Source organism: Hirsutella rhossiliensis (genome assembly GCF_020360975.1).
Source record: "Hirsutella rhossiliensis strain HR02 chromosome Unknown scaffold00011, whole genome shotgun sequence".
Taxonomy (NCBI): domain Eukaryota; kingdom Fungi; phylum Ascomycota; class Sordariomycetes; order Hypocreales; family Ophiocordycipitaceae; genus Hirsutella; species Hirsutella rhossiliensis.
In genome coordinates this window covers 2,144,449-2,169,509 of record NW_025408677.1, presented here as the reverse complement: position 1 = coordinate 2,169,509, position 25,061 = coordinate 2,144,449, and the positions used below count along the sequence as shown (strand labels likewise).

Genomic DNA, 25,061 nt, shown 5'->3' with positions numbered 1-25,061 from the left:
GCGGCGTCAATTTGAGTACTTCTGATGGGCAACGACGCGAGGCACAAGGGATCAAGTGTTTCTCATGATTTAACGCCCCCCTCTCCCCTTCTTTATCGTCTATATTTTGAATGTAATGATTTCGGATAGGGAGAATCCACGCCCTTGTTGTACAAGAGATAACTGAATATGGCATGTCGAGGCCATGCAACAAGAGGCCAAGAGTTGAACTGGGCAGGTGGCTGGAGCGATCATCACGCAGCCGTTGATTCTCCCAATCGCGATTCGACTCCGGACAAGGCGCGGGACGACACGCCCCCCTTGCCACCCCGTGAATGACCCATCGTCATGAAGCCTCGCGCAGCCGCTCCTGCAGCTCAAGGGGCAACTTGTCCCAGTCGAGCAGGCCCTCGCCCCCAGCCAGGTGCCAGAAATGATGGCGCCAGTAGCGGTCACCGTCCAGCCCGCCGCGGCGCTCGGCCGCCTTGTGCGCCAGCGTGGCGTTGACCACGCCGCGCGCGTCCTCGCGGCGCTCCGCAGCCACCAGGGCGCGCACCAGGTCCGTCAGGCACGGCAGCGACGTGACGGGCCGCTCCGCGCGGGCCAGGTCTGCAAAGACGGCCATGGCGGCGTCCGTGTCGCCCATGGCGGCGTGGGCGCTGGCCACGCGCTCCCACAGCGTCTGGTCGCCCTGGCTGATGCCGGTGAGACCGTGCTCGCGCAGGATGGCCTGCACGGCGCCGGGCGTGGGCGGGTCACGCGCGAGCGCCCGCTCGAGCAGGATGGTCACCACGTGCGGTGTGGCGGCCAGGCCAGCGCCGCGCATGTGGCGCTGGACCGCCGCGATGGCCTCGTCGGCGCCGCCATTGGTGAGCGACGCCACGGCGTAGAGCATCTTGCCGTACGTCTCAGCGTTGGCGCGCAGGCCAGCAGCCTCAATCTCAGCCAGCACTTGCTGCACGGCCAGCACCTGCTCAGCCGCCGACGCGTTGTGCATAGCGCCAAGCACCTCCTCGAGGATAATGGTAAACGTGGCCGCGTCGGGCTCGACGCCGCGGCTGTTCATGGTGCGCAGGAGGCGCTGGACGTCGTCGGCCGCGTCGCTGCGGAAGCTCTGGCGTATGAGGACGTTGTAGGTGCGCACGTTGGGCTCGATGCCGTGGCGGCTGGCCCAGGCGAGGACTTCGCTGGCGGCCTTGACGTCGAGGCGGACGAGGCCCTTGAAGACGGCGTTGACGACTTCAATGCTGGGCTGGACGGCTACGGCGGCCGCGCCTTGGTGACCCTTTTGTTCGACGGCCTGCTTCCACAGCGCCATCATCTCGGCCAGCGCTCGCAGGCCCGCCTGGGGCCTGCCGCCCTCGATGAGGCCCGAGATGCGCTCGGTCCAGACAACGGTGTCGAGCCTCGTGCCCGACTCGACGAGCTTGTCCCAGAGCGCCGTGACCTTGTCCGTCTCCTTGCAAACCTTCCAGCCATGCATCATAGCCGTGTACGACTTGATGGTCGGCTGCACCTGGATCTCGTCCATCAGGTGGAGCGTCTCCTGCAGCTTGGCCGGCCGCCGCACGGCGCACCACACGAAGATGCAGAAGTCGAGGAAGTCGGGTTCCTCGCGCATCTGCCGCACCAGATGCGGCCGCTGAGCCATGCGGGCCCTGAGGTCCTGCCAGATGGAGATGATAGCACCCGTGTTGCGGGACCGGTAGGCGCCGCGGAGCTGCTTGTGAAAGGCGCTGAGGCCCGACGATGCTGGCCCACCGGGACGCCTTGGGTTTTCCGGGCCGGCATGTCGCCAGGGTGCATCGGCGTCTTGCAGCATGGCCGAGGCCTGCGCCCATTGCGCGAGCACGTAGGCCTGGAGTTCCGTCACCTTCATCGGCGGAACGCGCATCTTATCCTCAAACACACCTCTCACGTAGGTCTCGTCGGGAATTGCCTGCTGTAGGGCGGTCGCGACGAGTCTCAGCAGGGGCGCGGCCTCGGCTGCCTTGTCGGGCTTGGTGAGTCGGGGGTCAGACAGGACGGCAACGGTAGCCAGGAGCCCCGGCACGAGCGCGAGAGCCTCCTCGGTGCGGAACTGGATAAGGATGCTGGAGAGGGCCTTGGTCGCGGGCGCGATCTGGCTGGAGCCCCGATTCTCGGCGTCGACAACGGTCAAGATCTCGTCGGCCGAGGGCAGGACGAACCGCAGGGGGGCCTTGTGGCCTTGACTGACGCGCCTGAGCTGGGAGATGTGCTTCCACAAGTCGAGAAGCTCCTGGAGGACGGGACTGGCACTGGGGTCGGGCGACGAGAGCTCCTCTGTGATGAGGCGGTGGCAGAGGCTGGACACGAGCTGGCCGCGAAGACTCAGCTCCAACTTGCCGATGCGGGCGCATATCCGAGACAGGTCGATGCTGACGCCGGTGAGGCCCTCTCGGGCCACCGTATCGCAGATGCCGGCAAGAAAGTCCATGGTGCAGATCCACAGGTGCCTGGGTATCTGACCGCGCATATCCTCGAGGTGCGGCCAGATGTCTGCCTGGAAGCGCCTGAGCTTGTCTCGGGCCCCGGCATTGCTCCTGTCCAGCCCCTTCATCTTGGTGGCGAGGTCCCATTCGGACACGGAGGACCGACGAGAGACGGTGCCCGCGCCGGTGGGCTTGCGCACAACATCCTTAAAGATGGCGACGGCGGCCTCGTCGAGGGCACTGGGAGGCCTCTGGAAGCCCGCCGACCTGGAGCCGAGGAGTCGGCGGCGGCGGGTGCTGGCAAGCTCAGCGGGAGGGGCGCCGGCCTCTACAGCTCGCTGTGGGGATTCTGACGGCGTCGTCGCCTCTGACGGCAGGTGAGCCGGGTAGGAAGAGAAGCAGGCGGCGTGAGGGCGCCCCGTGGCGGCCACCAGGTGCATCCGCGAGGCGCATCGGCCGCACACGTTTCTCGACACGTACATGGTGCCGGACGGGGGGGACCGAGGCCCGGGAACGGACAATAAGAGAGTATTTCAGCGTTGGGACTGGTCGGTCGGTCGGCGCTGGGAAGCTCTGCAGTTGTAAAGTACGTCGGCCATTGTCGGGCTGGAAAGGTTAGAGTTGAGGCTCGCCTGGCTCGGCCAAGGAAAAATTGCTTACCTACTGAGCCACTACTGATTTCTCCTGCCAAAATTGATAGCTGAGCTGTCGGGGCACAATGCACCAGCCCTTTGAGACAAAGCCCTTTGAGACAAAAAGATATAGAAATAACATGGAAATAAATTACTAAACAGGTAGAGAGTCTTGAGAGCTTTGTTCTAGTAGTTTACATCTCTAATGGCCTTGTTTCGAGTGTTTTGTCGATGACTTCAGAAGCAGAGAGCTCTCGAGCGTCACCACCAATCAGACGTGCGGATAATTAATCATGATTCTAATAAGAGAAATGCCCAGAGGAAATCGGCCCAGAGAAAATCGGCCGAAAAAGCAATTACCAGCATCAAGTCAGAGCCATGCGCGTTCAAACCTTGCGACATCGTCACGCGTCGCCAAGCAACCTCACAGCGTCGCCGAAAAGCTTCCGTCGACAGCCTCAATCTTCTCCACGCTCCGCCGGTATCCCTCCTCCTTCTCCAGCCTCTCGACGTACTCGGCCACGCGCGGGTGCGCCTTGGCCCACGACCCGCCCTCCCACCGGCCCATGCTGTCCCACCGGCCCTTTGCCGCGATGAGCGGGAAGCTCATGAGGATATCGACCGCCGTCAGCGAGTCGCCGCACAGGTAGCGCCCGCCCGACGTCGCCAGCTGGCCCTCGAGCATGCGCAGGTGCTTCTGCGCGTTGGGGAAGATGAAGTTGGACACGATGGCGTTGGCGGCCGCCGACGTGATGGGCCGTACCAGGAAGGGCACCTGGCTGGACTTGAGGCCTGCTTTGCGTCAGCCGTCGCTTCAGCCCAAGATGGACGGGAGAGCACATACGCGAAATAACCAGGGCCATGACCAGGATCGGCATCAGGCTGCCTTCGGCATAGTGCAGGTAATACTGATACCTCAGCCACGCCTCCGTCTCGCCGCCGACCTCGCCCTCGCGGCCCTCCTTCCAGCGCGCGGGCATGAGCCGCCCGCCCCCCGGCAGGTGCTCGCACAGGTACTGCGTCATGAAGCCGCTCTCGGCCAGCACCACGGCGTCGCCGCCGCCGCCAGGCGTGACGCTGACGACGGGCGACTTGCCCAGCGGGTGCACCTTTTCCAGCTCGGCCGGCGCCAGCATCGTCTGCTTGTCGCGGTGGAAGACCTCGAGCTCGTACGGCGCACCCAACTCCTCGAGGAGCCAGACGATGCGCTGCGACCGCGATCGTTCGAGCCTGTTTCGGTCGTCAGTCGGTGCTCTCTTTGGGGCGCCCATCATGGAAGTATCCGAACCAGTAGAGCTTGATCTTGGGCAGCGGCTTGTCGCCCGCTGCATCCGAGGGAGTCGTGGCAGCCATCCTTGTCCCCTTTTGATTCCTTCTTCAAAAACTCCCGGGCCACCTCTTTGTCTTTGTGACTATCGTCGTGGGCTGTGGAACGCCGAGGCGAGGTAATTCAGCTCTGTAGAAGAGAGAGAGAGCCAAGCATCCCTCCTCTGGATTCAGATCAACTAGTCCCCTTCCATGACGTGCAACCTGACGATGAACCCCCACTTATTCCACCAGCTGTTTTGCCTAGGCTCCGAGAGCATAGTATATAATTAGCAGGTGACAAACTGCGCTTGTCGGCACGGAACCGGAACCGTGGCCAGAGCCGAGGCCAGCCCAGCAGCCGAGAGACAAACCGAGGCCGGACCCTCATCCTTCAATCACCCCCAGTCTTCTCGTCTTGCACCGCACCGTAGTCTTGGCTTGCCCTCCTTTTCAACAGCTTGACCGTCAAACAGACCACCTAGCTACGTCATCATCATAACCACCATCACCACCATCACCACCATCACCACCATCACCACCATCACCACCATCACCACCATCACCACCATCACCACCACAACCACCGTCACGTCACTCTCACATATCACGATGCCTAAAGACATGGAATTTGCACACCGCCGGAATGCAGTACACGCGATCTACTCACACGCAGTCGTCGTATCGCCCGGTAACCAGAACCCTCACCAAACACCACCGCCGCGAGCCGTTCAACGCCCCCCCCGCCTTGCCATGATTGTTTTTACATGTAACCAGAACACCAGTCGCCTTTCTATGCACGCCATCATTCGTCTCCACGACACTGTCCCTCTCCTCCTACTCCGACCGACCTTTCGACATGGACGTCGACGTGCCACCCAGAGCGGACCCAAGGGGCCCAGTGTCTCGACTGCCCCATCAACGACGCCGGATCTTGGCCACCCCTCGGCCGGCCGGCTCGCTCATCGCTTCCCTCTTCTTCGTCTGTTTCTTCGCCCGGGGCGGCGGCGTCTGCTCAACGTGCAAGTGTCCCAGCTCGTCGAGCGCCATCGTGTTTTGCCACTGCAGGCAGCGGTAGCTCGGCGGCTCCGGCGACTTGTCTCGGATCCGCGAGCTCGTGCGCTTCGACGCAGCTTCGTCCTTCTTGTCCTTGGTGGTGTCGGCGGCCGTTGTCCCCGGCTCCGTTGCCGCCGCTAGATACTTCTTGCGCTTCTCCATGTGCGCCGCCATCTTGTCCTTGTAGTTGAGGAGCTCCTTGCGCAGCTTCAGCTCGTTGATGCCCCGCGGGTCCAGCCACCGGATCAGCTGGTCCACGTCCTCGGGCTCGCATATGTAGCCCCATTGCCGTGCGTTGAAGACGCTCATGCCGCCCTCTTCCATGGCCTTGCGCTCCGGAATCGTCATGTTGAACTTTGTCTTGTGTTCGTCCTGTAGCTCGGCCGGCACGTCGATGTAGCCCTCGCGCTCCAGCTCGTCGGGACCCTGCACCCAGATGCAGCCGTTCGCGTACTCAGCATAGGCCGTCGAGCTGTTGGGGAGGCCGGCGTAAGGCATGCCGTTTCGCTCAAACCAGTAGTATCGGTTCCAAAATCGGTCCTTGCCCAGGACCCTTGTTCTTGGGCAGTCCGCTTCGCGCAAGTCGTTTTCAATGACGGCAATCTCGCTTTCGCACCCTTTGATGATGTCCTCTTTCTTCTGGATCTCCTTGACGACCTTGTTGTACTGCTTCAACTGTTGCAGCGGCAGCTTGGTTGAGCCTTTCTGTTCCTTTGCCTTTTCTCTTTCCTTTTCCTTTTCTCGCGACTTTCGCTCTCGCTCTTCGTCGCGCTTCCGCTGCTTGTCCGACTGCCCGCGACCGCGACGTTTCTTCTGCGATTTGTTGTTGTCCTCGTCACTGCCCTCGGCGTCTGCCTCCTTCTCGATTTGCGATTCGTTCACCTCGATCATCTTGACGTCCTCTTCCTTTTTGACGGAAGGGTTCAACTCGCCCGTGGGCGAGTTGTCGGGCATCAACGCCCTGCGCTCCTCGTTGAGCTGTCGGAGATCCTCCATCCTGAAGAGCCCATTAGTTGTCGGAAAATGCTACGCGCGGCCCCGGCTAAAAGCCAAGCGATGCGCGGGAAGAAGTGAGAGGAAACCGAGAGGAATGAATAAACCTACGCCTGTTTTCGCTGCCTCTGCCATTCGATCCTGTCTTTGCGATACTTGGTCATCGTCTCGCTGCAGTCCTCCATGTAGCCCCTGACGGCCTTGGTCTCCATCGTGAGCATGCAGAGAATCTGCAACGCCTGCACGCGATAGTTGATGCTGAGGCTGGCGTACGTCTGCTGGACCGCATCCTGCGTCGGGCTCGTGTTGGGAGGGACCAGCTGCAGCAAGAGTTCTTCACAAGCCTTCTCCCGTCGCTCATTCTTGGACAGCTGGTGAAGTAGACCAACAATGATTCTCTGCCAGCCACCCTTGGCAAAGTCTCGCTGTCGCAAGTGCTCGATCCAATCATACTCCTTGAGGAGCTCCTCGGCGCGGTGCCTCGACTCGAGTTCCGCTCTCAAGCTCTCTTCTTCCGCCGCCGCCGCTTCGGCAGCCAGTCGCTCGGCCTCGAGCTTGGCAAGGCTACTGCGGGTGGCGCGGCCCGTAGGCTTCAGCTCCGGTTCGGGCGTCGGTTCCGTGTTATCGGCCTCGCTTTCCCCTTCCTCCCCGTCGCTGTCCTCTTCCTCCAGCTTGGGGAGGGTGATTTGCACTTTGCCGCCGTCTCGCTCCGAGTCGACCAAGACCTTGAGCACGGCGCAATGAACTTCTTCGAAGAGCTGGACATGGACGCGCTCAGAGGATACTGACATAGCCTCGATGAAATCGTCAAAGGTAAACGAGTCGAGTCGAAATATTTCGCAGTAGACGTTGAGCGTGTCCCACGTCTCCAACAACGCACCCACGGATGCCATGTCGATTTGATCGTACATGGGCCCGCATCCCTCCACGTCGACGGGAGGGTCCCTGCACAGAAACTTGAGCGGGGGACGCACGCTGCCCTCTTTGGGCTCCAGTTGGAGGTCTTCGATCGGGTACTTGGGGGGCGGCGGCGGAGGCGGAGGCGGCGTCGCTCCTCTGGCGTTGCCTCCTTGGTTATCGGCGTTGCTAGAAGGATAGCCCGCACCATTGGCGCCGTTGACTGACATGTTGAGGGGCCATTTGAGGCCCTTGGAGCCGTGCTGGCCCTGCTTTCCCTTGTGGTTTTTGGGCGCGGGCTTCAGTTCGGGCAGCCGGACGGGGCCCGAGTGCAGGGCAGAGCCATGGCCGTTGACCTCATAGGGGGGCGCACGCTTCTGCGCCTGCAACTGGCGGCGCTCTTGGACCTTGGTGTCGTAGCGGAGATGGGGGGGGACTCTGGTGTCGATGTGGTACTGGCCGGCGTAGTCGTGCTTGACCAGCCAAGGAGCGCCGGTCCAGGCTTCTCTAATGACTGTCTTCTTGATGAAGGACCTGAGCATGGACTTGGTAAAGACACCGCGGTCGCGGCAGATGTGCTCGTCGGTGACCATGGTCTCCTCCTCCGAGTCCTTGACGTTGACGAGGTAGCGCGTGACGGGCTGCGTGTGGGAACCGTCGGAGAGCATTCTAGGCCCAAACGTCGTCTTGTCCCTCACGAGGCCGTGCACCCTCTCGCCGCCATCCATGGTGACCGTCACCTCTTCGCCGGGATAGAAGTCGTGCTTGAACTCATCGTAGATCATGTCGACGAGGTTGTCGAGGCGTGAAATAGTCTGAAACTGTACCTTTCGGAGAATCGGCCCTTTCAGAGCTTCTGGGAAGGAGGCCTCGACCTCACGACCCCCGGTGAGCTGCACATTGAAGCGAGTGAGCTGCTGCTTCGACACGCTCATGGGGGGGGGAAAGGGGTAAAGGAGCCAGGTGTGCTGGGCAATCGAGGTGGGGGTGCCAACCTCGCTATTGAAGGCCTCGAGGAAGGTCAAGCCTGAGTGGCCTGTGATTTGGTCATTGAATCGGCGCTGTGAAGCATCAGGTGAGCCTCGGGTCGTCTGATGACAACGGTTGTAGGTGATTTACCTGCTTGTAGAATTCCATACTGAATGGCGAGTGGGGGAGAAAGCCACACAGTTAGCCGTGATTGCCGCACAAACAGGAGAGCCCCCAGCCATCAGGGGGATGACCAGACTCACCGGCTCAGATAGTCCTCGTAGGTAGTAAAGACTTCCCCCGTCTGGGGAATATGCCACACCTAGTGGAGGAAACAACGTGTAAGTAGAGGCGGGTACGTTGGCTGCGCGCAAGGGCAGGAGGTTAAGGTTGGAGGGGGGATGGCACCTCGGTAGCATCATCCTCTATGTCTGGCGGGGGCAGAAACTTGACGGGCTTGCGTTTGAAGAGAACCTGGGGAGGCGGGTGTGAGCAAGGGCGCGCTGTCCTGGCGGGCGGGTAGGGCGCCTGTACCATGATTGCCTAGATGGACGAGGCTCCGCCTCGAGGAGCAATTGCGAAAACACCAGGCAAGGCGGAGATGCTATAATATGCCATCCACTAGCAAGGTCGAGCGCGGCCGTGACGAGGCTGAGGCAGCATCTGCGGAGCGCGGACTGGGGGTGGCGCGCAGCGGAGAGTCGAAGCTCGAGCGAATAAGAAGACGTGATTGGAGGGGGCCGTTTGTCGTCACGCGTGGGCCGGCTGAGGAAGGAAGGAGTCGCGCTGCTCGTCGTGCGGGCCAGGCGACTTATATGCGGCGGCTGGAGTCGGGGTGCGAGGCGGGCATGCGAGCAGCTTCGCGGGGACTGGAGTCGAGGCCAGGTTGCGCGGCACGCAGAGGCGAGATGACGGCGGCGGCAGCGGTGGTGTTGGCGGACGAGGACGGTAAAGGCGGCGGGCGAGGTTGCAAGCAGACGAGGAGGACGACGACGACGACGATGCAAAGGAAGAAAAGAAGAGGGCGGGTGGTGAAGGGAGAGCAGGAGGGAAAAGAGAAAAAAACTGTGGGGGGGCGAGGTAGAGAGAGAGGGAAGAGAGAGAGAGAGGGAAAAGAGAGAGAGAGAGAGAGGGAAGAAAGAATGGAAGAAGCCAAGGTAGAGGCCGAGAGAGCGAGGTTAGGGAGGTACCGCGGGCGGTGGGAGGACCCCGGGCGTGACCAGGTCACTGCGCCAGCGCGCGTGCGGCGAAAAGGAACCTGCGCCGGCGCCGAAGATGCGAAAATAGCTTTGTACCCTTGGCTTTTTTTGGCACTCGTGCTCCGTACTCGTACTCCGGAGCCAACCTACACCACGGGTACAAGGAGGCGGACGAGCCGGGGGGGGGGGGGTTCTGTAGTACTGTACCTAGGCGCTGGAGGAGTCTCCGGCGATGCATTCATCTTGAATCTGCTCCGATACAGAGATGGATTCGTACGCGGGTAGGTGTGTACTTCAGAAATCAGTTTGTTGATGCAAACTTCAAGAAGAGGCAGATGCAGGGAGGTCAACTCCCGTTCTCTTGCTCGTCTTCTGCTCGTCATCATCACCGTCGACAAACAGTTAGTTACCTTTGTTTACCAATCCATCCTTTCTTTCTCTTTCTCCTCTACCCTCTCCTCCTCGTTGTTTGTTTTCTCACATAGACACGCACACCTCGCAGCTGGCCAAGGTACCACTTGCTGCGGATCCCTCAATGCTTCCATCGTCAAGGGTACCGGCCCGGTACCTTTCCATTTCCCCTCCCCGCGGCGAATAAGGTAGCGCGTACAGACTGAACAGGGGCGGTTTTAGTTGGCCAGGGAAAAAATAGTCGAACAAAAAAAAGGTTCCTGGCTCTCGTCCTCTCCGCCCCTCCGCCTCGTCGTCGTCCTCCTCCAGCACTCGTCCTGCCCGCCGCAGCCTCTTCCGCGCGCCCTGCACGCGCCCGCTGCCATTTCACCAACGTTTTTGGATTCATTGCGCTCGTCGCTCCACGGCGCGTCGAATGCAGCCGGATTCATGCACGTAAAATCATTGCACTCAAAGCCCTTGCCGTCTTTGCGCGAACCTGCCATTGACCCCCCCCGGGCTGCTCGTCCCCGGTCGATGAATGCCACCTCCTACGCGACTCAGTCGAGGCACAACCCGGCCAAAACACTGCCATGTGAGCTCGCGCTTCGGTATCATAGCCCGTCGGAAGCTCTCTTCTCGTCTGCTATATTGATCGCACCCGTCTACATATCTCCTTTCCTACTGGACTCATTCCTGGTTGACATGCAGACTGCTCTCGCAACTTGCCCAGCCCCCAACCCTACCCATCTGCTTGCGTGACATTCTTCCCTCCCGGCCTGCATGCACGCACCGGCAAGCAGGGGTTTGGGAGCTGTCGCTTGCCCGTCTCCTGAGTGCATCTTGACGCGTCGCGAACGCCTCCACCGCATGACACAGAGCGCGCATGGCCTGCAACTGGCCGGGTCACCGCCAAACTATCAAGCACTTCAACTCCACCTTTCCCATCCCCATCTTGGCCGCCTGCTTTCTCCGGCGTCAAGAGGTTGGCGCAAATTGACGGCCCCTTGTCCGCCGACTGAGGTTGCCGCCAGAAATGCTTGACCGTCCATCAGCCTTGCGTCTCACGTGGGGCGCCCCACTTGTCCCATCCATTCCGCCGCATATGACTCAGCCGTCTCTACTGTATCATCATTGGCTTCATCATCTGCCACTCCTTAAACATTGGCGCCTTGTAACACATTTCAGACCGAGCCCTCGTCTTCTCGAGTTTCGGAATTCATAAAACACCCGTAGCATGCACGCCAGGGCAACCTCCTCGGCCTCATTCAGCTCACGAGGTAAAATACACCACCATGAATCCAACCCAACTCCCCACCACCCCCACCGCCGCATAGCAGCTAGTCAGCATGAGCGGCAGAAACTCGTAGCGCTGCCTAAAGACGACGGGGTGCACCAGCGACGTGTACGCAATGAGCGGGATGCTGACGGCAATGTACAGGGTGCTGAAGCGGTCCAGCAGAAACACCCTCGGCTTGCTCGACGCCGGCGCGAGCCGGTCAAAGGCCAGCAGGAACAGCACAAGCCAGAAGATGGTGTAGACAGTCTTGACGGGGAACTCTGCGGGCGTGAACAGGAGCGGGAACAGCGACACGTGGCCGGCCAGGGCCAGTGGTCGGAACACGCTCAGGTGCCGTCTGTCCCTCAGGGCGATGAGGCTAAAGGGGATGACGACGAGCAGTATGGCCTTTTCGTGGACATGCCAGCCAAACAAGAACGACGCATATCCGCACAGCGTGATGGCGCCGATGAAGTTCTCCCACGTGGCCTGCAAAAAGAGCTTGATGAGAGGCAATCCCTGGAAGAGCAGCGTCAAGGCAAAGCACATCCTCGGCGTGATCTCGGGAAGGACGGCAAAGGCCGTGTCGCCCACCAGGCCGCGTGTGACGCTCTGCAGCGCGTCCGTCTTGACGGCGAGGCCAAGCCGCGGCGCGACTGCGTTGACGTTAGAGCGCTCTAGGCAAAGTGTCACACTTGTCAGACTTACGGTATATCAAGACGCGATCGGCCAGCGAGTACAGCGCCCAGACATTGGGTGCCCAGTACGCATGGCAAAGTCCGCGCGAAAAGGGAAACAGGCGGGTCAGCAGCTGCGGAAGGGCCCCCATGAGGGCAAAGGGGCCCAAGGCGACGGCGAATATGGCCGCGATGCCCGAGCCGAGCTTCAGGCAGTTGAGAAATTTGATGCGAAAGACGGACCGAGCCGAGAGGCAGTAGGTGCGCAGCAGATAGACAAAGTAGGCGGGCGCAAGGTAGAGATAGATGTGCTTGAAGCACAGCAGGGCGGCGAAGACGAGCCCGCTGTGGAGTAGCGTCGAACTGCACCGGGCGAGAACGAGCGACAGCAGCAGGATGCCGTACATGAAGCCGTTGTACTGGAAGTGGACGTGGTCGATGATGAGCAACCCCGGCGAAAGGAAGATGGAGAGGGCGGCAACCTGGGCGGCACGGCGCGACGGAGCAGGAGTCGAGTCGACAAACATCTGCAGGGCATAGGCCAGGAGGAGCTCGGAGAGGATGACGGTGGTGCGCTGGAAGTAGACGGTCTGCAGGCTCTCGTGGTTGAGGCTGTAGAGCTTGACCATGGCCGGGTCAACCAGGCGGCCGACGTGGGCGAGGAGCCACTCGAAGTAGGCGAACAAGGGCGGGTAGTCGAGGGTCCATTGAGACGTCTGCTCGTAGTACCATTCGGAGACGGGCAGGCTGTTTGTGATGGCGAGCCAGTTGCGATGGACCTCGAAGTCGGTCGACTTGCTGTGTGGTGCTCGTTGTTGGCCGGCTTGAAGCGAGAGGGCAGAACAGGGCGGGCCACTTACTAGGCCGGGAAGAGGAGGACCTTGAAGGCGGCGGCGACGACAGCGCACTGCGTCAGGGTCGGGTATGAGTCCGCCATTGGGCCCGGGCAGTCGGTGAGGGGAGAGGGGTCGATTCAGTCGTCTGCCGGCGCCGCCATCGTCGACTGATGAGGTAGGCTGGTGGAGCAGTCTTTGCTACAGGACCCTCGCCCACCTGAATGGCACCTGGGCGTGCTACCGCGGCTCGCTGTACGTCATGACTCAGCGAGCACCCGGGGTAGCACAGCCACACACAGCTACCTCCCTCCCTTGTGGCTGGAGAAAGCTCCTGATGAGCGAGCTCCCCCGTCTAGGTATCCAGAAACTGTCTGTCCTTGCTCTGCCAAAAACGGGCTGTAATTCTCTCGTACTGCCTCTTTGATTCCAGACTTGTGCTTCGCTCCCACGCTTTGCTTCTTTTCATTCATGCCCGCGCCTGTTTCAGGCCCGTTGCACTCTAAGGCCCGTCAGCGCTGGGCGCCGAGCTTAAACCAGGGGTCTCGACAAGGCCGCCCACTAGCAAAGTGTCCTCAACAAGCCGGGCCCCGAGCGCAGCCCTACTTCGACTGCCTCTCGTCCTCCTCTCATCAGTCTTGCTCTCCTTTTCAAATTAGCCTCGGACACGTCGATTTCAGCCTCCAGTCGAGGCCGCGATGCGAGTTTCAGGCCTCCCCGCCGCGCTGGCGGCCCTGCTCGCTGCCCATATCAGCCGCGCCGAGTCGCTCATCCCCGAGCTCAGCTTTGGGCAATCAGACCGGTTCGCCTCGCCCTGTCCTCTCTCGCGCATATCCTTGACTGAGTTTCAGCTAACCTGCCGCCCCAGATTGAGTTTCGCTGACAGCCCCGGGCGCATCCCCAACTTTGTCCTCTCGGGCCAGCCACAGCCGCCCCAGCTCCTCTCCAACCGCCTGATCCTCACGCCCGTGGCCCCCGGCAACCAGCGCGGCGCCGTATGGGCCGAGAAAGCCCTGACGCGCTCCGCCTGGGAGGCCGAGATCGAGTTCCGCGCCAGCGGCGGCGAGCGCGGCGGCGGCAACATCAACTTTTGGCTGGTGCGCCAGGGCGGCCACGAGGTGGGCTCCCACAGCATCTACACAGTTGGCAAGTTTGACGGCCTCGGCCTCGTCATCGACACCCACGGCGGCTCCGGCGGCATGGTCCGCGGCTTCCTCAACGACGGCTCCGTCGACTACGCCCACCAGCACAGCATCGACAATCTCGCCTTTGGCCACTGCCAGTACTCGTACCGCAACCTGGGCCGTCCCACGCGCATCAAGCTGCGCCAGACCCACGACGCCTTCAAGGTCGAAGTCGACGACCACCCTTGCTTTGACACCACAAAGGTCAGCCTGCCGGCCGGCTACCACTTTGGCATCACGGCCGCCACCCCGGACAACCCAGACTCGTTTGAGGTCTTCAAGCTGGTCGTCCACTCTGACTCGATCGTCTCGAGCGACGCCGACAACGCCGCCGCTCACCAGAACACCTACGGGTACGCCACCCAACAGCAGCAGCCCTCCAAGGGCGGGACCGCAGGCAGCCCCATGCCCGACGAGCCTGCCGACCACTTCAAGACGTCGACGGCGCAGTTTGAAGACATGCACAACCGGCTGCAGGTCCTCATGCACCAGCTCTCGACCATCACCGCCTCCATTGTCGAGCTCCAACACCAGGGCGAGGACAGCCACGAGCAGACGACAAAGGCCCTCGACGCCCTGCGCTCCCAGCTGTCGGCCACGCACCCGACCGAGGACCTGCTCAACCACGTCAAGGACCTCGGGAGGGAGGTGAGCGCTATGCACAAAAACATCAACGAAAAGTTCTCGACCCACCACGACTCCTTCGAGGACTACCTCAATGACCACCACGCCAGCATTACCGACGTCATGACCGAGTCCATGCCCGGCCACGGCAAGCTCATCCTCATCTTTGTCGGCACGCAGGTTTTTCTCGCTGCCGCCTACGTCGTCTACAAGAGGCGCCGGGCAAACAGCCCTAAAAAGTATCTCTGAGCGCCGGGAAGGGGGGAGAAAAGAAGGGCGAAGGGGGGAGTTGCAAGGTCTTGGCGCCGTCGTTCTGTACATTACTCATCTACTCCATGTAGGAAATCATGCACGTGTCACGAGGTGACGACTGGTCGGGACCAGTGTGAGATTCCAAATGGACTCGGACCGCTTTGGTGCTGCCTCTTCTCCGCCGTCGCAGCACGAGCGCTCACGAGCCAGTCAGTTGGGAACGTTCTCCCTCATGCGCAGGAGAGAAGCGAGGCCAACGGTGACCGACCTCCATGCTCGCCTTCTCTCACATCTAGCCCCGCGTCACGGCCAGCCCTACCCGTGGCCGCCGTTGTTGATGACGTCTAGCAACTCGGCTCCCTTGGGCGCCGACGTCAGGTTCTCGTGCCCGTCAGGCGTGACGAGGATGCAGTCCTCGATGCGCACGCCGCCGACCGGGTAGAAGCCCTCAAGCACGTCAGCGTCGATGAAGCGCGCGTGCTTGGGGTCGGCCAGGAAGGCGGCCTCGAGGAAGGGGCGGCAAAAGTAGATGCCCGGCTCGACCGTGACGATCATGTTGGGCCTCAGCTTGCCCCTCGTCGACGTCTCCTCGCCGCCGTCGGCCTTGAGCTCCTCGGCCATGGCTACCAGTGCCTCGGGCGTCACGGCTACGCGCTTCCCGCCGACGAAGCGATGGGGGCGCGGCGGGGCCAGGAGCGGGAATCCGCCGTCAACGTCGTGCACCTCGAGCCCGACGTGGTGTCCCAGGCCGTGGGGGAAGAAGGCGGCGACGGTGCCCGCGCGCGCAATCTCGTCGCGGTCGCCCCTGAGGATGCCGAGCTGGAGCAGACCGGCCAGGGCAACGGCCGCGGCGTGCAGGTGCAGGTGGTAGTACACGGCGCCCGGCCTGACCCTCGCGATGCACTCGTCCTGCATGCGCTGGACGACGGCGTGCACGGCGGCTGCGCGGGGCGAGAAGGAGCCCGAGAGCGGCATGGTGCGCGTCACGTCGCTGGCGTAGCAGTCCCACTCGCAGCCGGCGTCGAGCAGGACGAGCTGCCTGCCGGCGAGGGGCGCGTCGTTGTCGACATAGTGCAGCGTCGAGGCGTTGGCGCCCGCGCCGGCAATGACGGCGTAGGCCTGCGACCTGGTCCCGCGCAGGTGGCAGGCAGCCTGGAACAAGGCCTCGACGTCGCGCTCGCTGTCGAGCCGCAGCAGGCGCTCCGCGACGAAGCGGTGCGCCGCGCTCGAGACGTCGTTTGCGCGGCGCACCATGGCCACCTCGTAGTCCGTCTTGACGACGCGCGCGCGGTCCATGGCGGGCCTGAGGCGGACGTCGTCGATGCGGCACCTCGCCGCGGCCCCTCCGTGGGCCGAATGGGGCGGCGGCGGCGCCTGGTCCGCGTGCAAGACGTAGACGGTCGAGGCGGCGTGGTGGCGGCTCACGTAGTCGGGCAGCTGGGCGGCGTAGCGGGCGTCGTCAACGTCTGAGAGCGCCATGCAGCGCTGCGGCGACGGCTTGGACCCGTACCACAGCACGTCTTTGGGCGCGACGTGGGGAACCCAGAGAATGAGGTGGTCGGCGGCAATGTCGTAGGTGACGTGGCAGCCGGCAAAGTTGGCGCCGGCAAGGTAGAAGAAGCTACAGAACAATGCCCTGGTCAGCAAGCGCTCGTTGGTCGTCAAGCCCGTGTGCTAGACGGGTCAATGAAGGATTCTTACTATCGCCGTTGACGAAAAGGCCGCGGCTGATCCGAGTCATCCAAGTTGACCTCGGGCTGGCCTGCTAGATAGACGAGGCCATTGTCGACGTCGAGCTCGGCGGCGACGCGACGAGCGTGAAGCTTGGCTGGTGGTGGAGTTAGGCTCGGGACGTTTGAAGACGGGGGGAGGGCATCTCCAACGCACCGGGATACTTGACAATGGGCAACGTCGCCGTCGCCGCCTCTCCCCTCCGGCCCTGGACATTCAGGGACCTTTGCGCCGACGCCGTCGCCGCCGTCCCTGACAGTCAGCCCCCCTTCTGATGGACATACGCCCGCCCGTAGCCCAAGCACGCATCTTATGGCTAGGTAGCTATCGGGAAAACGGAGGGCAGTACTCACAAGGCGTCCAAGTCGCGCTCTACGTTGCGGCCCAGCTCCATGTCGGAGTTGATGGTGGAGAGTGAAGTGACGAAGCAGGTTGCTGCCAATCATCGGCCAAGTATTTTGGTGTTTCGTACAAAGTACCGGTACAAAGGCCCATACTTTCGGCCCCGCTCTTCCCGCCGAGTCTCGGCCGATCCCCTCCATCATCGGTGCCGACGCCGGCAAAAACAACAAAGTCCGACGCCCAAGGCTTTAAGCCGCAAAGTCGCTGGTTGAGGCGCAGAGTAAAGGGGCCTTTGGCAAAATTGGCTCCTGCGAACCCTCGACGTCCAAGTTGTCTTCCAATTAACATCGGGCTCCCGGTCCACGTCGCCAGCACTCGACCCCCGGCCCTATTCAATGAAGCCTGCTCGCAAGCTGCTCGAGGCCGAGCACATATGTCGCGTACATGGTATGCATAGGCGTACACTGCACATACTGTACCGCACGGCATCGCCTCGCAACCACAAGCCCCCGCCGTGCCGTACGTCTAATCCCTCTTCACGATCCAACAGTCGTTCCACAGGTGCACCAATACCCAGTCTCGTCTACCAAACCGAGAATCAGGAGGCCATCCATCTAAGCAACCAGAACACCCCTTCCTCTTCGCCATGCGCCGCCTCTCCCGCTGCCCTTTTCCGAATCCTTCCCAAGCGTCGTCCTATCCTGTCCGCTGACGCGCATATTCGCCAACATATCTCCAACGCCCTGATGCAATTCCCTATATCCAGATATACCATGATATATACAGTCCTCGCCATGTTGGGTCGCAAAACTCCCGCGACATTGCTCAAAATCTCGATGGCCCTGCTGCCACGCTCTCCTTCGCCTTGTGCGAATCCAACCCCAACCACGTCCCCGAGTGGACCAAGCAGAGATACGATAAATAAACAAGTAAAAGGCAGAAACATGGGTATCAAATCGTAGTCGCGCCTCTTCACATCCCTTGGAATCCTCCTCTCCCAGAACCAAAGAAACTTCCCCAGTCGGGCTGCATGCCCTGCTGCGTAAACATTTGTTCGATTTGCCTCACTTGTTGTCGATCGGCACGTGCTCGCCGGAAGCCCGAGAATATGCCTGCGGAGCTCTGCTGCTGCACTGGCGGTCGTTGCCCTTGCCCTTGCGGCTGCGGCTGCGATTGCGGCTGCGGCGGCGGTTGTACTTGTATATGCGACCGCGTTTGCAGTTGCGGTTGCGATTGAGACGCCTGCGGCTGCTGCTGGTGATGTTGTGCGGTATGCATCGCCAGCATATTGTGTGGATCATATGGATTCCCGGTGAGACCAAAAAGCTGCTGTTGTTGCTGCTGCTGTTGCTGCTGCCGTTGCTGCTGTTGCTGCATCATATATGGCGGGGGGTAGTTCAGTAGTTGGTCCCCGATTTCGTCAAACGATGTCGGAAAGAAAAAGGGCGTGTCTTGGCCGGGAGCAGCCATCGGCACCGCCGGTCTCTCTGCCTTGGGCTGGAAACCCAGCTCCATCATTGGCTGGTTGGGATAGGCAAATGGGTCGTCGGACGGGAACATGAGCGAGTCCAGCTTGTTGACCGGGTTATGCGCACCGTGAATGCCGAGCGACTGCGACAAGAACCTGTGCCGATGGGAGCTCCCAGTGCTTGTCGAATCCGGAGTTGCCCGCGACGACAAATCCATCGGGATGATGTCCTGCACGCTTGCTGCAAAGGACAAGTCTGGGAAGACACTCTCGGTCGTGTCAGCCGAGGTTTGCGAGTTTGGTGAGGCAAACGGGGCTGTCTGCCGAGTCGGGGGCCCTGCACGAAGAAAATCGTCGGCTCGCTGCGTTGATAAGCTCGGCGTCACGGGGGCGTGATGCGAGAGACCCGATTCCGCCCCGGTTGCCGCCGCAGGCCTCTTCCTAGAAGGCGTAGGTCGAGTACGTGCTTGCTCGAGCTTTCCCGGTAACTGATCGAATAAGGGCTGGTGATGGTGGCACAGGTTAGATTCAAGCGCCAGATGAGCAATAACAACAGCCCCGTCCGGGCAGGCAGAGAGGTCGAGGGACTCGACATACCTTGAGAGCGTTCGTTACACGGTCCGCAGACATGCTCTTGTCGGCCAGGTCAGCAATCATCTGGCGCCCAGCCTGCGCATCCGCCAGCACTTCTTGGGTGCCCGGCTTGTCCGGGTTCTCGATGGCGTAGAAGACGAGGGAGAGAATGGCGAAAAACTCGGTGTAGAGCATGAACCAGTATGGTCCGCTGAGTACCCCTTGCTTGCGAATCTCCAAGCCAATGTGGACAATATTTCGCGACACGCTGATGGCGGCCGCGGCACAGGCATAAGACAGCTCGTCCACCTTGGACGTTTGGCTTAGGCGTGGTGAGATGTAGTGTAGGAAAGGCCGGTAGAGGACAAGCTGAACGTGGGCATACGCAAAACGGAGGAGGTGCCGCACCCTGGTCGCACGCGCAAGAATCAGTATGCGTGAGACAGCGCCTCAACGTTTCTCGCGCCGGCAACAAGGAGACTCACCGTACGACTTCGATCGCGCCGTCTGGGCTTGGCCGCCACATTTCCGGAAGCTTCTCGTACCACCCTTGAAGTTCAGTCTCGATCTCCTTGATTCGCGCGTAGCTGATGAGATAGGTCGTCGAGGACTTGTCACCCTTCACGACGGGCTGCCCTTGCCCATGCATCGGATAGACATGCTTGGCAATCTTGCCCAAGATTTCCATCAACCGGGTCTGCGCATTGAATGCTTCGAAGAAAGAAGGCGTTCCTGGGGGGGGCGAAATGATTCCGGTGCTCGAGATGTATTCGTCGTCAACCTCGGTCGGGTAAAGTTGGTCGACATCGTCAATGTTCAAGAGGAGAGGAAACCCAAGCATCGTCGACACGTAAATGTCCATTTGCCGGATCACGTAAAAGACACGTCTTCGGATCTCTTGTTCCAACACGCCGATCTTCTCGTGCTGCAGGTGTCTGTGCAGGCCTATTCGCAACGCCGATCGGAGCGCGACGCCCACGAAGGAATAACACGCACTCAGATTCGACGTGGCCTGGAGGAACAGAATCATGAAGAGAAGGGCCTGGAGGGAGACAATGTCCCGGCACTCGGCAAGATCGTGCAAGAGCGCTCTAGCGGTCTTGTAGTACTTGAGACTACACAGGAACGAGTTAGATGGAGACGTGGGAGGGAGGCAACGAAAGTCGGTGGGCAAAGGGGGTGGTGAGAGGCAGCATACCCCTCGTCAATGGCTGCCTTGTAAGCACCGCTCTCGGGCTTGGCATCGTCCAAGTTGTTATACATGCAGCCGAGGGCAAGGACAGCGTAGACAAGGCCCAGAAAGTGAGTATCCTCTTGGTTGAGACTGTCGAGAGGCCGGTCGTAGATTTGCTCGAATCGCTCGGTAAAGGAAGGGACGTGGATAATGCGGACGAGGCACGTGGCGCAGCTTAGCGAGTAGTAGCATAGCTTGCGGGCGACGTCTTTGGACGGCAGCTCAGGGTAGGACGACATGGCTGAGAAGGGCGAGTTCCCGCCAGGCGACGGCGAATCGAGTGTCACCAAGCCCGGGGGTCGGTCGGGCCGGGGCAGAAACGGGGCCTTGGACATGGGGCCCAACATGCCGCGGAAGTGATCCTTCATTCTCCTCAAGAAGACGGCGCCTGAGGAGGTGCCGTGGAAATCCCAACCGCCCTTGTCGTCGAGGTCCAGCTGGCCAATCGAGTCGATCATGGTTATCAGCTTCGCATCGTTGGTGGTACTTGGTTCGTCGGCCTGGCTGGCGCGCAGCTTGGCGGCGTGGGCGCGAGCCCGTTGGCGGTTATGGAACTCCTGCTGGATGGCAGGGTCGAGGTTGGGGTCGGCGAGGTCGACGTCGGGCATGAACTTGCGCAACATGTTCTCGGCGCGCTGGAGACGGTTCTCGAGGGCTTCGATGTACTGTGGAGCGGGATTCCTCCTCCTGTTTGAAGGCTTGTCGTAGGTGCACTCTGTGAAAGGTCAGTGGAAGAGACGGGCGAGTGACCGGGGGGGCGACGACGGCGGCAGCGTCACGGGCGTACCGTAGCTGTAGACGGAACAGTGCGTGCAAGGCTGCTTGCCATCGCACTTGATCTTTTTGCGGCGGCACTCGTCGCAGGCGCGCGTAACCCGGCGGCGCTTCTGGATGGGCTGCGACGGCGCGGAGGGGTCCGTGGCGGCGCGGTCGTCGAACTCGGCGTCGGAATGGGCACTGTCGGCAGGCGAAGGGGCGTCGGGCAGCTGCCAGTCGGCGACGGACAGCGGCCCGGCGTCGTCGTCAGACATGTCGCCGGACATGACGGGACTCAACAGCATGTCAGCCAGGAGGCACGAGTGCCGAGAGGGGACGACACGGCCAAGAGCGGTCGGGGGGTTATACAGGACGGGGGCTCAGAGGCTTTCGGTGGTCAGAATGCCGGGGAGAGCCAGAGCCAGGCCGTGGGCTGGGCCAAGCCGGGCTGGATGAGAGTCTACCGGCGATGGAGGATACGAGACGAGAGGCGTCGTGGATGGCAGGTCCCAGGTTGCGAAGCCAGCGGTATGGAGCGCATGTCTCAATTGCCGCAGGTCCTGGCAATCCTCGCCCATGAGACGGGCAGCCACGGACTTGCCCTCGGGCAGTGAGGGACGCGATTGGGGCTGATGAGGTGAGAACCGGGGGGAGAGGTGAGGGTGAGATTTACGGCTGACGAGGAGGAGTGAGAAGTGAGGAGCGCGCGGAGAGTAGTAGCGAGAGAAAGAGGTGAGCGGGAAGATGGCCTATGACAGGCAAGCGCGGGTGCTGTACATGGTAGGGTGCGCGATAACTTGATGCTCTGTATGTATCTGTACCTATGTTCGTCACTCAGAGGTACTTCATTGCGGTGGGTACCGGTAGGTGGAAGCTCAACCAGCCCACGGCACGGTGAAAAGTAGTCCCCCGTAGAGGAAAGGTATAGTGCAAGGTACGAGGCAGGCCATGCTGTAAGCGAGGCAGTACTTTGCTTCCAACCACCAGTATCTGCCTCGGTACCGCGGAGGGGACCGTGTACGGTACAAGTATGCAGTAACGCCAGGGCCTCCTTCCAGTGCTGTGCCCGAGGACGAGGATGACAGGAGGGGCAGCAGAAAGAAACTTTGAATAATGGCTCTTTCCGTGTACCTATCCTTTCAGGTAAGGCAGGTGCTTTTCCCGGTACCTCCCCAGGAACCTGACCCATGGCGGGCTAGTCCGTTGCCAGTTGGGTAAAGGGGGAGGGAGGGCCACACGGCATGGGGCTCCCCTGCTGCCGCGTCGTCACCAAGGTCGGCGCTTGAACGGTCGATGCAGTAATAGCTAACTCATTGAGCCGCCATAGGGCGCCAGGGAGCCTTGACAGGGAGCCTGCAAGCGTTGAATGCGATGGTATTTCGCGTAATATATCCAAAGTCGAGCTCTCGCAAAGTCGAGCATTCGATCACATGGACAGGACGGGACAATGTTCAGGGTACAAATACTTGGTCGTCGTCACCGAAACATGGGCCCGCCGTGGCGTGCACAGCAAACTCTCGTCTCCCCTCCCTCGACCGTGCCGGCGGACTGCACCGCTAGTAGGGCTTGAGGGAAGGCCCTATAGCGGAAGGCGCTCACTGTAATTAGACCAGCGTCGAAGGATGGAAGGGCAAGGATGGAAGGGCCACTTGGGCTAGCGAGGTCATGTCAATTGGGCTTCGGTTGGTGCCTGGCCGGATATCGACTCTGCACCCGCCTTCTCCATGTTCGCTTTCGAGGAAGAGCGGTGATGGGCGGATCTTGACGGGTCAAGCAAGGTACAGTACTTTTTGGACAAGCTCTTAGGCGAAGGTACTGCACTGTTTAGCTCGGTAGCCTGGGGGTCCTGGCTCTTAACACGTACTGTACTCGCCATGTCCATGCTGCTTATGCCGAGTGGGTAAGGTCGGTAAAAATACCGCCAAAGTACCTACTCTCACGAGCTGCCTAAACAGAAGTCATGCTGGCAGAACAGGACCCGGGGAGGGCTTGAAGCGAGGTGCAGTGGAGAAGAGACGAGGAGACAAGCCGGGGGGGGGGGTTGCGCAAAGATGTCAAATGTGAGGTTGCCGAAGGTACAGTACAGCCTACCAACTTTATACATACCTAGATTCAAGCATTCACGGGACGCAACCTAATAAGATACGACGCTCTGTCACTGGAGAATGCCCAAGCAGTCAAGGTAGGTAATTAGGTATGGCTATGTAGTGGCTGATGTATACATAGAATGCACGCATCTAGCATCATCAATGTTTACCTACTCCTACCTCGTAGTGGTAATAAGGTTCGACGTTGTGGAAGACGTTGTCAACTAGCCTCAAAACTCAAGCTGTGGCTTCTATTCGCCAATGGGAAGAAGCCAGTTTCTACGGATCCTTTTGACGAGCATCTGGACGGTACTCCATACACGACACGTACCTGCCTGCTACTTTCTCTGCCAGGCCCAAATACGAGTTATGATGAGGCAGGCATAACCTGGCTAACGAGATGGTGCTCGAATACTCCGTAGTCCATACTGTGGGAGGGACCCTTGAAAATAAAACGACCCGTTAGCGTTGTCGGTTTCTTTGCTCCACCTTCTCACCTGAGAAGCTGCGAAGGCCCAGGGGATCGCCGACATTTACGATTTTATTCTGACATGAAAGCACAATTGCCTAATGTCACCCAGTAAGTTACCATGGCATGTTTTCGTCCATGTGCTGTGCGACCTGGGGTATGCCTCTTTAACATGATCAGGCGAGCGCCCTGTTCTGCCGGCCGCACTGGGTGCTAGAAGGGAGAGCTCTCCACCGGGACAAGGAACAGGCCTCGAGAGTCTGGCAGGGCTTGGCAGTTCGCGCACTGAGCATGCTCGTCCCGGTGCCGCCATTAATTACCAAGCACTTCAAAATATGCCTTGAAGCGTCCTGATGCGGATTTGCCAGGCAACCAGTGCCTGATATCAGCTCGCTGCCTGTGCCTCTAGCTTCGAACCGTTTTTCTACATGGACGAGGTTGGCAGATGGCCCTGGGGTAGAGAGAGGCTCGAGCTGATGCCAAAGGCCGACCGACGATGGCGGAGAGTTTACGAGTACATGTGTGCACTTGCTTGATGTGCAACCCAACTGTGCTGCCTATCCGCCTGACCTTGTACCCTGCACATGAATACGAGTGGGATCCAGTCCATCCCGCAGCACGCGAGGCAGCACGCGAGGCAGCACGCGACAGTCGTCGGGTCTCGGGCCGGTGAGGGGGAAGAGGCAGAAGGGATGCTTTGGAGAGTCTATTTCGCACAGCTAGATTGAATATACGTAGACGGGATTCCTCGGCCTCGGACGGGAGCCGACCCGGGACGGCGGGGCGGGCGGGCTCTCAAACCAGACGAAAGGGGCAACGACAGCGGCATGCACCAGCGAGTGCATTGATATTTAAAGTTTACAGAACCCGCCATCGGAACGTTGTCCGGCGGGTACATGCGTTTCGACAGCAAACACCAACTTCCTCCTGGGAGGATTAGGACCTTTCTACGGCCAGGGCACACGGACAGGTGACCTCGACGCTGCCTACGTGCTCCCCAATCTCGGAGTCCCTCTTTCGTTTCAGTAGGGGCGGTTTAGCCTTGTTTGCGAGAAACGAGCAATCACGTGTCGACGGTTGAATGATACGAGCTAGATCTCCATCTCGAGTGGAGGACGGCCCCGTATCTGCGAGAAGCAAAAGCCGCACGCATTGGCCGAGCCGTGTCTGGCAGGACGGAGTCGCCGTAGCAAGCATTCCAGAGCCGTTTTAGGGACGCTTGGTCAGGACGAATCCCGAGTCGCCTTCCCTAGGTCATGTGGCGTCTGGACTGGTGAGGAGGTTCCATCAATTACATATAGGTACTCCGTATATCAGGAAGGATTGCGTTAAGCCACCGCTTCCGGAACCCAGGGCGGTTCGGGAGCGTCGAGTTGTCAACGCCTTGCATATGAAGGACTGCAAGTTGTTGCTTCCTTGTCCATATGCACATCATGGTCGGCACCGCCTCCGGACGCCGCGGCCTTGGCATTTCCAACGGCTTCCGACTCGATCGATCCGAATTGCACAAAGCCTTGCTATCGCCGCTGGACCGAAACCCCTCCCCGCTTCCCGTTGTCCCGACGGGCTCTCTGGCTCTGATTCGCCGAGGTCGCGTGATAGTGTTTCGGCTATCGGGGCTTCACATGATGGGTCTCGGCGCGCCCCGAGCGTCCGCCAAGTGCAGCAGAGCCATCAAG

General features: G+C 60.6%; 7 protein-coding genes across 7 annotated transcripts; 1 reads left to right on the top strand and 6 right to left on the bottom strand.

Annotated features, from left to right (window-relative positions):
* Positions 1-325: 325 nt before the first annotated feature.
* On the bottom strand, positions 326-2,914 carry HRG_09049 (PPR repeat family domain-containing protein; the record flags this gene model as incomplete). Its single annotated transcript, XM_044867520.1, has 1 exon — positions 326-2,914. One exon carries the CDS (start codon positions 2,912-2,914, stop codon positions 326-328), a length of 2,589 nt encoding a protein of 862 aa, XP_044717541.1.
* Positions 2,915-3,488: 574 nt separating this feature from the next.
* HRG_09048 (palmitoyltransferase ERF2) lies at positions 3,489-4,417 on the bottom strand (the record flags this gene model as incomplete). Its single annotated transcript, XM_044867519.1, has 3 exons — positions 3,489-3,856; positions 3,909-4,294; positions 4,353-4,417. 3 exons carry the CDS (start codon positions 4,415-4,417, stop codon positions 3,489-3,491), a joined length of 819 nt encoding a protein of 272 aa, XP_044717540.1.
* An 870-nt stretch (positions 4,418-5,287) lies between these two features.
* HRG_09047 (williams-Beuren syndrome DDT (WSD), d-TOX E motif domain-containing protein) lies at positions 5,288-8,821 on the bottom strand (the record flags this gene model as incomplete). Its single annotated transcript, XM_044867518.1, has 7 exons — positions 5,288-6,100; positions 6,143-6,422; positions 6,530-8,376; positions 8,435-8,453; positions 8,548-8,606; positions 8,693-8,758; positions 8,819-8,821. The coding sequence occupies 7 exons, from the start codon at positions 8,819-8,821 to the stop codon at positions 5,288-5,290; spliced, it is 3,087 nt and encodes a 1,028-aa protein (XP_044717539.1).
* Positions 8,822-11,146: 2,325 nt separating this feature from the next.
* Positions 11,147-12,766, bottom strand: HRG_09046 (ALG6, ALG8 glycosyltransferase family domain-containing protein; the record flags this gene model as incomplete). The annotated part of the gene is made up of 4 exons (XM_044867517.1): positions 11,147-11,808; positions 11,861-12,174; positions 12,235-12,627; positions 12,690-12,766. 4 exons carry the CDS (start codon positions 12,764-12,766, stop codon positions 11,147-11,149), a joined length of 1,446 nt encoding a protein of 481 aa, XP_044717538.1.
* A 594-nt stretch (positions 12,767-13,360) lies between these two features.
* HRG_09045 (legume-like lectin family domain-containing protein) lies at positions 13,361-14,719 on the top strand (the record flags this gene model as incomplete). The annotated part of the gene is made up of 2 exons (XM_044867516.1): positions 13,361-13,464; positions 13,531-14,719. 2 exons carry the CDS (start codon positions 13,361-13,363, stop codon positions 14,717-14,719), a joined length of 1,293 nt encoding a protein of 430 aa, XP_044717537.1.
* Positions 14,720-15,037: 318 nt separating this feature from the next.
* Positions 15,038-16,847, bottom strand: HRG_09044 (metallopeptidase family m24 domain-containing protein; the record flags this gene model as incomplete). Its single annotated transcript, XM_044867515.1, has 4 exons — positions 15,038-16,343; positions 16,424-16,550; positions 16,610-16,677; positions 16,807-16,847. The coding sequence occupies 4 exons, from the start codon at positions 16,845-16,847 to the stop codon at positions 15,038-15,040; spliced, it is 1,542 nt and encodes a 513-aa protein (XP_044717536.1).
* Positions 16,848-17,767: 920 nt separating this feature from the next.
* HRG_09043 (fungal specific transcription factor domain-containing protein) lies at positions 17,768-21,131 on the bottom strand (the record flags this gene model as incomplete). The annotated part of the gene is made up of 7 exons (XM_044867514.1): positions 17,768-17,923; positions 17,993-18,766; positions 18,861-19,245; positions 19,322-19,781; positions 19,833-19,951; positions 20,035-20,785; positions 20,858-21,131. The coding sequence occupies 7 exons, from the start codon at positions 21,129-21,131 to the stop codon at positions 17,768-17,770; spliced, it is 2,919 nt and encodes a 972-aa protein (XP_044717535.1).
* Positions 21,132-25,061: the final 3,930 nt, after the last annotated feature.